Source organism: Neopsephotus bourkii, unplaced genomic scaffold (assembly GCF_033783945.1).
Source record: "Neopsephotus bourkii isolate Nb327-2 ecotype Australia unplaced genomic scaffold, CSIRO-AGI_Nbou_v1 NB_567, whole genome shotgun sequence".
NCBI lineage: Eukaryota > Metazoa > Chordata > Aves > Psittaciformes > Psittacidae > Neopsephotus > Neopsephotus bourkii.
Window position 1 is genome coordinate 783,786 of NW_026901068.1, and position 13,450 is coordinate 797,235.

Genomic DNA, 13,450 nt, shown 5'->3' on the forward strand with positions numbered 1-13,450 from the left:
AATCTCATCAACAGCCTAATGCATGCCACAGAAAAAATGTGCATAGACAGACGTACCTCACACTGTGCCATGCAAAGCAGTTGGACCAGTTTGTGAGCTGCATTATGTGGCAAACCACCCATGCAAGTAGAGAAATGGATTCACATTCACCAGACGTTGCTCCTGATCTTCAGTGTCCATGAGAAGACTGTATTTTCTGGCTGATCTGTAGCATAGGAGCTTCTCACCCCTTGCCAGTATCTCTGTGCATGGAGTTGCTGCTGTGTGTGCTTGGTCCCTCACCAGCTAAAGCATCCACATGGCCTGTTGTGTCATGAAAGAGGAGATCAGCCTGGAGATATGTAGGGTCTTGAACTTTAGGACTCCAGTGTGAGGAAAGCAAACACAGGGATACTTCTTGTCAGCTGTGTAGCTCCGCCTCAAGCTAAGGGCAGGACTTCATCTGTCTCAGGGACTCCTTGTCCCTCCCTGACTGCAGAATCCTGCAACAGCTCAGTTGAAGGTTCGCCTAAACTATCAGTCTTAGAGAGCTGTGGCCTTACTGTGGCTTCCTGCTTTTACACCTGTGAGATGAGATCAGGCTATCAAGGGATGACTTCATTATCTCACTGATAATCCAGTATTATCAACTATCTAATGTTTCCCGCTCTGTCCTTCTTTTCCTCTCTTGCACTCCTCCTAGTGCAACCCCATCTGCGCATCTTTCACCTGTATTGAGCAGAGTGAGAACATAAGAAGTGGTATGGGTTTGTTCATCCTCTTGTTCTATTTTTCCCTCAATGTCAGTTTAGATAACATGATACAGCAGCTCTCTTTGCTCTGAAAAAAGGAAGTGGGAAATTAGAACTTACTTCTACCTTCAATGAAACTTTCTATGGACTTAAGACACATGCCCAAAGCAGTTTGGTGTGGTGCTGCTGTCGTACTGAAATGGTACTGCTGCAATTACACTTACACACTTCTTTAATAGTCCAAGGTGCTGTGTCAATGCAAGCCAAGGACTTTTCCAGGAACTGTTCTTTATTTTCTGGCTGAACAGACAAATCGGTTCAGGAACCTGATCAGTGAATGAATGCATCTGAACTTGGTTACTGACAGCTGCCTGACAATGAGACACCAAACCCCAGATATACCTTACCTAATTTTAGGCATGCATTTGATGTACCCTGGTTAGCCAGCTGATTTCCTCAAGCTCCTTCCGTAGTTATGAAGGGGTGGAGGGATACAGGATGATTTGGATCCCAGGTAGACAGAGACACTGTGCTAAAGCACTTCTGTATAGTCAGACAGGGTGAATCTGCCTCCCCCTTCCAATGTGGCCAACCCAGTAGCTGTTATAAATAGTTATCATGCTACTGACATCAAAAGGTGCTGAAGGTCTTCTCCAGCACCACTGACAGAAGCCTATTGTGCAAGGCATAGAAAAAGCCCACCAGACAGCTCCCACACCCTGGACAAGCTTTGTGTTCTTTCACAAGAACAAGATAGGATATGAGAATTTCCTCATACATAAATTTGGTTGTATGGTGCTTTGGGAAAGAATACCTCCCCACATGCTGACAGCAGCCAGTAGGCATTGGTTCTAAAACTGGCACAGTGGCTCAGGTGCAACACAGTTTAAAAGCTGTCGTTAGAAACACAGCATGAATGACGTGATTTTCCTTTAGGCTGGTATTATGTTCATTTTCCAGGAAAGTAAAAAAAAAATAGAGAAAATACGGTTTTAGTAGTTCCAAGAAAGAAATGCTATTAAAAGCAGTTGCCCCTCCCAGCTATTTAGCCTATTTACGCTTGGGGACATCGATTTTCTTTTAGTGTGCATTTGTTTTGGACTCTATATAGTGGGTGAGTTCTTTCAATGAAAACCTATTCATAACAGGTGGCTGAAAGCATTTTTGCCTCGATGCAGGATTTCTTCTCACTGCCCAACATTTTGGAACATGATAAATAGGGGGGAAAGTATTTTATAGCATTTGACTAAAAGAAAAAACCCTATGTATTTGCAATCTGAAAGGAAGCATTGGAAGGTTATAATTCAGCAACAAAAGGCTCTGGAAGGAAGCATGCCTTAGCAACTGTCTTTGTATAGAGAAATCAGCCGCTCGTTCATCTTACAGAAGTCAACTTTTGTAACACTGTTTGCATTGTGCCCTGTAATGACTGACGCTGCAACAGGGCTGTCGAGCTAAGAAGGGAAACAGTGTGAAAGTGAACTGGGATGTAAAGACCCCCTGACAAAATGAAAAATGGTATGAGAAGGCTTTGCCGCTTAAGTGAGTCAAGAGCCATGTGAATGCTGAAAAGGGTGAGATGTACTGGGAATTTTGTTATGTACTTAGCAATCATCTAGAATGACCCAAGTGGGTATGCCTTACAGTTAAACATAAAACAAGGTGAATGAAAAGGGAGGAAAAAGTGTGAGGGTCACATTTTGCCTTCAGAAAGGTGCTGAGATTACAGAGAAATCCCCAGGGCCAGGTCCATCATTTCCACACTCTACCTCAGGTCCCAGCAGAGCTGCTGGGCTGGTTTCTCAGCCCTGGCTCCCAACTGCTCCGTGGCACAACAGGGAATTTACAGGGCACTGCAGTCTTGTATCTGGCCCTCCCACGGCTCTTACAGGCATTAATTTTGGCTGGCGCAGACAGTCTACTGGCTGTTTTTCACTGCCGCCTTATATTACCCCATCTTCTTGTCCTGTCTTTCTCCCATTTTCAGCTGTCACAGTATTATAATTAAAAAAATACCTGTCTGCCTATGGGCTGCAAGAAAGAGCTTGCTAATATTCACCTTCTTTTGTTGTTTCCAATGCACAAAAATCCTTTCTGTCATCCTGGAATTATTAGGAGAAAAGAGATTTTCTTCAATGGGATAAAGCTAGGATGGAGAAATATTTTAAAGCAGAGCTGTTTTCGTTATTTAGAGGGGTAACCATTATAATGCTATTGAAAGGGAATAAATACATCAGCCTGAGGCAAGGTTTTCGAAGCACTTAGGTCCGACATTCATTAAATTTCTGGGTAAAAGGAATAGGGGGAAAAGGTATTAACTGAACAGCTGCACTGAGAAACAAGTTATTAAAGACCCCGTTTCCCTCCTCTTGCTCAATTAAGGCTGGCCATTTAGCTGTTTGACTTGTTCAGTAGCAGGTCTGTGCTCCGCTCTGCCTGGCTGAAAGGGGCTGGGGTCACCAGGGGACCTGGAGCGGCCTTGTAGAGGCTGAGTTTTCTTAGGTTCCAGGCCATTTGAGTATCACTGCTGTAAAGGCACAGCACTGTGGGAACTGGGAACCCTGTTGCCTGTGCCAAAGCTTGCTCCCAAAGACTTGAGCCTCCATGGGTGCTTCTGATGCAGAAACAGGGCCAGCTGTTCCATCATGTGCTGTGCCTCTGCAGGTGTTTCTCATTCTTTTCAAACATTAGCACTCATTTAAGCATAAATAGATACAGTAAACCAGACAGACCAGCTAGTATCTGCAGTGAGACCAACTGTGATGAGGCCAAACAGCACAGAAAGAGATGTTATCTTAGTATTTGTGCTTTAGTTTAGATGCTTGAGCATTCTGTCTGACTCCATCTGTATCTGTCCATTGCTTATGCAGTCTGGTTGCTGTACTGTATTTTGTTTACTCCTGTTTTGATGATCCAGACATTTTAATAGGACAGGAAAGGATCACTTAAAAAGTTTTCAAAAGTTTCTGTTGTTTGCATTGCTGCTGAAAAGTCTTTTAAGGACTTTCTAGCTCAGGTTTAAAGTGTTATCTGTGCTGGTTACATCTGACCCCTGTGAGAGAGCAGCTGAAATCTATTCATTACAAATAAGTAAATCAGAAAGTTATCATTAGCCAGGAGTAGTGTACCTATGTAACAAGTAGGAGCTGTTTATGACATATTCAAGTTCCTCTTCTGTTTTGTTTGCTGCTCAGGTTTTTCAGAAACCTTTTTCATGGCAGGTCTCATCAGCGGTCATACAGTTAGGAATAGCACACTTGGAAAAAAGCAAGTTAAACAGAGTGGAAGGCAGCATTTTCCTGTAGCTGAAGCCATGCCCCAGCTCTGGGCTGGATCACCAGGCACCCCAACTGCCCTGTATTGCTCCTGATGCTGAAAGCAACTGGTGCAGCTTCCCAACTCCTTTGGTTTTATGACCAACCTGTGGTATAAGCTGAGGACCATGCTGGCAGGGCAGGCTGAGGTCTTTGAGCAGCAAGAGAAGCAGAACCATACTCAATTTGTTGCCTTTCTTTCTCTACCACTTTCCCTATGACTGGTGAAGGAAGGGGCACTAGGGTGGTGAGGCATCTCTCGGCTCGTTTCAGCAAACATGGGATGCTGATTGTGTTAAAGTCTGGCCATGCATCTGGAGAGACTTTTAAATGAAATGCACTTAATAAAACTGTACTTAATAGCAAAATGTCAAAGGAGTAAATCTGCAAGCACAGGCGGCCACCGAATAGCTATGGTAAATAGCTACTCCCCACACTCCACAGGAAAAGGCAGGGCCTTCAGCCTTGCCAGCAGAGCCATGCTGCTTTAGAGCTTGATTTCATTGCATCTAGGGGCTGTCGGGTTGCTCTTGCCCTCTGGCTACGTCCTGTTTTCTTTGCTTTTGCCAACAGTGTGAGTAATGCCAGCAGCTGACAGGGCAGCTGGCACTAAGTGTGCTACGCTGGCCTTTCATCTCTAATTACCCCCCCCTTACATGAGACTGTCTAGCTGTTAAATTATCTATCTGTCATGAACATGTCCCAGTATAGTCACTCATGGTCCTTGTGCTAGCCTTGGCTCTTCCTCTGTTATTCCTAGATTCTTCCCAATTGCCTAGGATGATTGGATATCTGTGTTTTTGGGGGGTTATATTTTTTTTCCTTGTACACTTATGTTGGTGATGGCAAGGCACACAAAGCTGGCTGCTGACATTGTGGGTGCTATTTCTGCAGTACTGCAAGGTGTATTCGTGTTTGGGAGGGAGAAAAAGAGAAGGGTTTTGCAGTGTTTCCCAGGCATGCTTTGAATCTTGGCCCTTTTTCTTCTCTCCTGAAAATTCATGTTTCATCTGGAAACTCTCTGCTAAAGGTCCTTTAAGTTCTCCAAAATATGATAAAGTTATGATTATACAATACCATGACATGCAGATCCACAAATACTGATCTAATTGAAAATGTAACTGCAGAATATTTGCCTTTGAATGAACTGGACGTAAAGGCAGACATCATGCTCGCCCTCTTTCTAGTCTATGTAATAGCGTCTAGCTGGCGCAGTATCTCCTGTACGTTGGCATTGCTTGTGTCCTGGAGACTCTTTGGGCTTTGCTGTAGGTGATCCTTGCTCTCTTTCCCTTACCAGGTCCATGGGAAATGCATGTGCAAGCACAACACAGCAGGATCCCACTGCCAGCACTGCGCCCCACTCTACAATGACCAGCCTTGGCAGGCTGCCGATGGCAAAACCGGAGCCCCCAGAGAGTGTCGGTGTAAGTAGCCAGCCAGGAACAGTGTCTCCAGGGCCTCTTCTGGAGCATAATGCTTCTCCTCCTGTGCCTTTCTCCTGTATTTCCAAGAGGCAGCAGATACTGTGGTGGTGGGCAGGTGCTGGCAAAACAGCTCGGTGAGTGGAGAACCAATGCCATGCTCTGCCCAGCACCCACCACATATATAGCAGAGACAGCCCTGTTTGCACAGCCCCTCACTTGGAAATCCTCACAGGACCATGCTGTCTGTTGATTCGGCCTTTCTGTGGGACCCAAGTGCATCTCCTTGGGATATGGTCTTCTGCAGTGGGCAGACTGCAGGCTGCCAGGGTGCCTTGAAAGCAACAGGCAGTCAGCATTGTCTTCTCCCTGGGCAACACTGACAGATATGTTTATGGGAGGCACGGCCTTCTCTTCCTGACATGGGCTTTGCTCACCCCCTGGGCACCGGGGGTAGAGGAAGGTGCAGTCTCTGGGGAGGTTTAGGGATTACTTCTATGGTTCTGGGCAAGATGCTCAGGATGAGTGCAGGCTGCATGGGAGTGCAGAGCTCAGGGGGCTGTCTGCTTCAGTATCAGCAGCAGACTAACCAGAAAGGCACTAAGGCTTAACTACACCACCCCAGAAAGGTTTGCAGGAATGCTGAATGCCATTGTTCCCTGGCTACAGTGCTGTCAACACTGAATCACAGAATCACAGAATCCCAAGGGTTGGAAGGGACTTCGAGAGATCACCTAGTCCAACCCCCCTGCAAGAGCAGAGTAACCTAGAGTACATCACACAGGAACTTGTCCAGGCGGGCCTTGAATATCTCCAATGTGGGAGACTCCACAACCCCCCTGGGCAACCTGTTCCAGTGCTCTGTCACTCTCACAGTAAAGAAGTTTTTCCTGATGTTAACGTGGAACCTTCTATGCTCCAGTTTACACCCATTGCCCCTTGTCCTATCACTGGATATCACTGAAAAAAGCCTAGCTCCATCATCCTGACACCCACCCGTTACATATGTGTAAACACTGATGAGGTCACCCCTCAGTCTCCTCTTCTCCAAGCTAAAGAGACCCAGCTCCCCCAGACTCTCCTCATAAGGGAGGTGTTCCTCTCCCTTAATCATCTTTGTGGCTCTGCGCTGGACTCTTTCAAGCAGTTCCCTGTCCTTCTTGAACTGAGGGGCTCAGAACTGGACGCAATATTCCAGATGCGGCCTAACCAAGGCAGAATAGAGGGGGAGGAGAACCTCTCTTGACCTACTAACCCCACCCTTTCTAATGCACCCCAGGATGCCATTTGCCTTCTTGGCCACAAGGGCACATCGCTGGCTCACGGTCATCCTCCTATCCACCAGGACCCTCAGGTCCCTTTCCCCTTCACTACTTTCCAGCAGGTCAGCCCCCAACCTGTACTGGTACATGGGGTTGTTCTTCCCCAGATGCAAGACTCTACACTTGCCCTTGTTGAATTTCATCAAATTTCTCCCCGCTCAACTCTCCAGCCTGTCCAGGTCTCCCTGGATGGCAGCACAGCCTTCTGGTGTGTCAGCCACTCCTCCCAGTTTAGTGTCATCAGCAAACTTGCTGAGAGTACACTCGGTTCCCTCATCCAGGTCGTTGATGAAAATATTAAATAGCACTGGTCCCAGCACCGACCCCTGAGTCACTCCACCAGTCACAGACCTCCAGCTAGATTCTGCACCATTGACCACAACGCTCTGCCTTCTTCCTTCCAACCAGTTCTTGAGCCACCTCACTACCTGATCATCAAGCCCACACTTCCTTATCTATGAGAATGCTGTGGGAGACAGTATCAAATGCCTTACTGAAATCAAGAAAAACCACATCTACTGCTCTACCATCATCCCTCCACCTAGTCACTTCCTCATAGAAGGCTAAGCTTGCATCCGCCTTCATATGTGCGCTGTGGTCACATTCACTGCAGTATGGATGTTCCCCAAGGGAATGACAGTGAATCCCTGTTTCCACCACCAGCATTTGATAAGCAGGAGGTGGAATAGATCTCACTTGGCCCCTGACTTCAGGCATGTGTGCATCCAGACTTCCTCCACTGCCAGGGCAGGGGAAGAGGGATGCTTGCCTTCTCCCACACACCTCTTTTCCACCTGCCTTTTCCTTCCATCAGATGAAGGGAGCATCCTGACAGCATCCACATGGCAGATGCTGTACAGAGAACTGGTGGTTTCTGAAAGAGAGGGAAGGATTCAGACCCAGCAGGTCTTCCTGCACCAACCTGCACGGGGAAACCCATACTGGAAATAAAAGAGTTAAAGAAATCATTTTTTTCTTAAATATGGCCTCTAGAGGTTGTGGAGCATGAATGAAATTGTGATGATACTTCATGCCTTTGAATGAGTAACAGGTCAATGGGTCAGCTCTCTTATTCCAAAATGTGGTTCAGATTTTTCATTATTCTTTTCTATAAATCAACATCTTTCACTGCCTTAATGAGTCTTTCTGTTCCCTTTCTCTTCATCTCAGCGTGCAAGTGTAATGGGCATGCTGACACTTGTCATTTCAACATGGATGCGTGGCTGGCATCAGGCAATCGCAGCGGTGGTGTCTGCGACAACTGTCAGCACAACACGGAAGGGCAGCACTGCCAGCGCTGCAAGCCGGGCTTCTACCGGGACCTCAGGAAGCCTTTCTCTGCCCCAGATGCCTGCAAACGTAAGTCAGTGACCACTCACTAACAAAATGGTTCTCGAGTGGGAGGGTGTTAAAGGAAAGGTGAGATCTTTCTGCCCCTCCTTGGATCAATTTTCTTGCTTCCATGAAGAGCAGGGAGCTCTTTGAATTCCCTTTTGATGCTGTTTGCAAAAAGCAGTGGTGTGGTCTGTGGGGCTGAATCCTTCAGATGCTGCGGACATATCTGTCCTGAGGATCCCTGTAGCCTGAGGGCAGCGCAAGAGAGATGATTCATTGACTTTCTCCTGCTATTTTTGGAGAGCAAAAGCTGCATCATGTTTTCATGTTCTCCTTGTTTGGTGATTGCCTCAACCTCAGAAGGGTGCCTCAGGCAACAGCTGATAAATAGCATTGCCCACCAGTGCGTGTTCACAGCATCAGCAGGTGGGTATGCAGGAAGAGACAGGAACATGAGTTAAGTGATATTCCACAAGGCATGACACAGAGGAGGCCAGGCCAAAGGCAATGACTTGGCCATATGTGAAATTAAATATTTCCCAAGCAGAAGCAGCAATCCAAAAGCCACGCTCTCCAGGGACCACTGTGAGGATGGTGACTCAGTGTGGGGGACTCCGGATCCCCAAACCATGCTGAGTACATTACACTGGTCAGCTAAATATAGGGTGAAGGAATGCTCTTCCCTCTGCATATACAGCCACCCACTGGCTTCACCAGATTTCTCCTCACTGACCCAAATCTGGAGGAGGACATTCGTGAGTGACAAAAAAAACTCTTAACTGACACCCTGCTTGTGTCATTTGAGGGGACACTGAGCACATCTCTCTCCTTCAAAGGAGAAGTACCTGTGTTTAAAGTAAGAGAAACCCTTTTGCAGTAGGGAGCTGCATTCCAGGTTGGGAGGCTATATGAAGTTTTACTCCTGTCTGCATGGTCAGGTGGGGAACAACTTTTCATAGAATCATAGAATAGTTAGGGATGGAAAGGACCTTAAGATCATCAAGTTCCAACCCCCCTGCCATGGGCAGGGACACCTCGCTCTAAACCATAATACCCAAGGCCTTGTCCAGCCTGGCCTTGAACACTGCCAGGGATGGAGCATTCACAACCTCCCTGGACAACCCATTCCAGTGCCTCACCACCCTAACAGGAAAGAATTTTCTCCTTATATCCAATCTAAACTTCCCCTGTTTAAGTTTTAACACATTACCCCTTGTCCTATCACTACAGTCCCTAATGAAGAGTCCCTCCCCAGCATCCCTATAGGCCCCCTTCAGATACTGGAAGGCTGCTATGAGGTCTCCACGCAGCCTTCTCTTCTCCAGGCTGAACAGCCCCAACTTTCTCAGCCTATCTTCATATGGGAGGTGCTCCAGTCCCCTGATCATCCTCGTGGCCCTCCTCTGGACTTGTTCCAAGAGTTCCATGTCCTTTTTATGTTGAGGGCACCAGAAATGTACACAATACTCCAAGTGAGGTCTCACGAGAGCAGAATAAAGGGGCAGGATCACCTCCTTCGACCTGCTGGTCACGCTCCTTTTGATGCAGCCCAGGATATGATTGGCTTTCTGGGCTGTGAGCACACAGGCTCATGTTCATTTTCCCATCGACCAGCACCCCCAGGTCCTTCTCTGCAGGGCTCCTCTGAATCTCTTCTCTGCCCAGCCTGTAGCTGTGCCTGGGGTTGCTCCGACCCAGGTGTAGGACCTTGCACTTGGCATGGTTAAACTTCATGAGGCTGGCATCAGCCCACCTCACAAGCATGTCAAGGTCCCTCTGGATGGCATTCCTTCCCTCCAGCATATCAACCGAACCACACAGCTTGGTGTCATCGGCAAGCTTGCTGAGGGCATACTCAATCCCACTGTCCATGTCAGCAACAAAGATGTTGAACAAGACCAGTCCCAACACCGATCTGAGGGACACCACTCGTTACTGGTCTCCAGCCGGACATTGAGCCATTGACCACAACGCTTTGTGTGCGGCCATCCAGCCAGTTCTTTATCCACCGAGTGGTCCATCCATCAAATTGATGTCTCTCCAATTTAGAGACAAGAATGTTGTGTGGGACAGTGTCGACCGCTTTACACAAATCCAGGTAGATGACATCAACTGCTCTACCGCTGTCCGTCAGTTCTGTAGCCCCATCATAAAAGGCCACCAAATTGGTCAGGCAATTTTGTCCCACTCCTTCACTGCACATCATAGAATCATAGAATGGTTTGGGTTGAAAGGGACCTTAAATATCATCTAGTTGTCTGCCACAGGCACGGACACCTTCCAGTAGACCAGGCTGCTCCAAGCCCCATCCAACCTGGCCTTGAACACTGCCCTGGATAGGGCAGCCACAGATTCCCTGGGCAACCTGTGCCAGCACCTCACCACCTTCATACTGAAGACTTCTTCCTAATATCCTATCTAAATCTACCTTCCTTCAGTTTAAAACCATTTCCCTTTGTCCAGTCACTACAGGCCCTTGTATTAAGTCCTTCTCCAGCTTTTCTGTAGGCCCCTTTTAGGCACTGGAAAAGCTGCAGTAAGGTCTCCCTGAAGCTTTCTCTTCTCCAGGCTGAACAACCCCAGCTCTCAGCCTCTCTCAGCATGATCCTCATGAGACAGCTCTGACAGCCTGTCACTGAAGTCCTCCTCTTCTCCTTTCACTTACTGGAAGGAGGAGCAGCAGCAGCGGAACTGCCTGTTTTACAGCCCTAACACTCTTTATGAAAACAGCATTGACCACAGTTCTCCATTACTTGTGTAAATAATTATTTCACTGCTGTAGTATGTACACAGATTTGATTTTTAAACAGTGATTTTAATGACTTTTTTAAGTTCCTTTACCTTCTTGTGTACATCAGAGTTCCAAGTCTTCTCCTCTGAAACATCAGAGATACTTTTCCTACATAATTATTGCCAGAACTTAAGCAATGAACTTTTCTTTGGGAGTTTTTAGTAAAAAAAAGAAGTTTAAATATTGCACTTAGGTAAAAAGTAGAGGCTTAAGGGGTTCTTTCTAGCTCACAGATTCATCCTTGCTGATTAAAGAAACCCAACTGGATTAATTAACTCCTGGTAGATAACACAGGAGAAAAGACTGAAATAAATTCTGTATGGGACCCTCAAGCTCCTAAATATGCTTTTACTGGGGTTGTGCTACCTTTGCCAGGGCTGTAATTCATGATATTCTTCATGTGCCAGCTCCTATCAGGGAAGACCACACACTTTTCTGAGGGTATTGAAGCCACCTCAGGCTTTGGCACTGATTTGAGTGCAGTCTCCTGGACACCTAAAAATAATGTCCTTCACTTTGGAGGTGGTTGGAGTGGCCACCATCTCCTGTGATGTCCCATCAAGGAGATGGAGTTTCACAAGGAACCTATCATAGAATTTTCCTGGTGCCGAAACATCCAGTACAATCCCAGAGGCTGTTTGGAGGGTCCAAGAGGAAGTCAAATGGCACCTCCTGGGCTAGCCAGCACAGGGACTTCTTCCTTGCAAAACCAGATGAAAACAGAGGTCTTGGGACATATTTCTGCAAAACAGCCACAGCTCAAAGGGAAGGCTGCCAACAGTGTGCGTGTGCCTGTGTGCAAGTTAGCCCAGTGCTAATGAAGTCAGGCATTACATCACTCCGTTAGCTCTGTGTTAGCCAAATCCCAGGAGACTTGATTAAAAAGTTCCTCCCAGCCCTTCTGGGCAGGAGGAAGCAGTGGAGATGAGATAATTAATGGGTATTTCTGTTGATGTATGCCAGTGCTTGGCCTTCTTGACTTTCTGCGCCCATCTCTGAATCACTGGCCCATGGCATTCCACGTATTTATAAAAAAAATAAATGTGCCTGACATAAAGACTATAAATTTGTTTCCATTACTCTTTCATGCAGCAATTCAGCCTCTTTATGGACCAACTGTGTATCCATGAGCTCTGGTATTTAAATGCCAAAAGTAATATATATTTGACAAGAACTGTAAGATAGCCTTGAGTAGAGTGTGAAAACACCTATATTTATTTACCTTATGCATTAAGTGCATGTACTTGTTGGGGTTTTTTTTGTATTTATGAGTTACAGAGCATGAGGTACCCAAGTATCTCAGCATGAAGTACTCATAACCCCAGCATAAATAGGGTTCTGCAAAAACATAGGCGTCATCTGAATGCTTTCCTTTCAGAGACCGTATTGCTACAAATACACAGATTTTTTTTCTCTCTGGCCTTTTCAAATCCTCACAAATGCTCTCCTCCTTAGGATCCCTTTACTATTGCCCTTCTGGTCTCCCACTGCAGGGGATGCTCCCTACACTCAGGGTACCAGCATCTCACGGGGGAGCCCAGCAGCTTGCAGGGCCATAGCAAATGACTAATGACTGTTAAATTAAATTATATAAGAGCAATTACAGCCTGTGCCTGGCACATTTCCAAGGACCATGCCATGGTCTGTAATAACAAGGGATGTGCATGGTGCCCTGTTATTCTTTTGGGGAAGGCCACAGCATTGACTGCTTGCTTCTGGCTCAAGGCGCCATTATTGCTCAACTGCAGGGCAGCACTGAAAATTTTAACATACCAAGGTCAAGGTAAATAAAGGAGTTGTTAAGCCATAATCTTTAAGGATACTTTAAAGATTCTTGTAGGTGAAGAGCATATATAATATTTGCTCAGAAGTAGGTGTGTACCCGATAAAACAAGACATTCTCCCATTTAAAAGAGCAATCTGATGACTCTTTTCCCCTGCTATACCTATCGGTCCTTTTCTTTACATCCCTCATGAATTTTTAAGCCTCAGCTACAGTATAATTGCAGACAATAAATTTGGGTTTATAATTGCTGAATTTATTTTTGCTTTTCAACTGTAGGGTTTTGAGGGTAAATTTTTGTCATTTCCAAAGGTTAGCAGGCAGCTGAAGAAACCATGATGCTATCACCAATCCAGGGTGGGGAAATCCAGCTCCTCTGGAGTCCCACTCGCTGGGTTTTGATGCCAGTCAGGACATGACATGCCAGGACAGGCAGCTGTTATTTCATGTGTGTGTGTAAGCCATGGGCAGAATAATGCTACGTGCTACAGGGTGGTGAATATTTAAACAATGCTGCTTACAAATCACGAAGAAAGCAAAAAGATAAAGCCTGTGTCTTGGACCCAGGCTAGTGGTGCCCAGCCAGCCCTTCTCACACAGGAGCTTCCTTGGCCATGGAAACTACTAGCCTCTGCAGGGGGGTGGCCACTATCACTAGCACATGAGACAGGCACCATCTCAAAGCCTTGCACTGAGAGTCTTGCACTCTACACACATGTATCCACCACAAAGTGCCATCCAGCACTGTCT

General features: G+C 46.5%; 1 protein-coding gene across 2 annotated transcripts in view; it reads left to right on the top strand.

Annotated features, from left to right (window-relative positions):
- NTN4 (netrin 4) overlaps positions 1 to 13,450 on the top strand; it is a 47,523-nt gene that overhangs the window by 21,836 nt on the left and 12,237 nt on the right. For both annotated transcript variants that reach the window (XM_061351247.1, XM_061351248.1), the window contains exons 4-5: positions 5,346 to 5,472; positions 7,962 to 8,150. In XM_061351247.1, the coding sequence (XP_061207231.1) occupies positions 5,346 to 5,472; positions 7,962 to 8,150 (316 nt within the window). The remainder of the gene's footprint in view (positions 1 to 5,345; positions 5,473 to 7,961; positions 8,151 to 13,450) is intronic.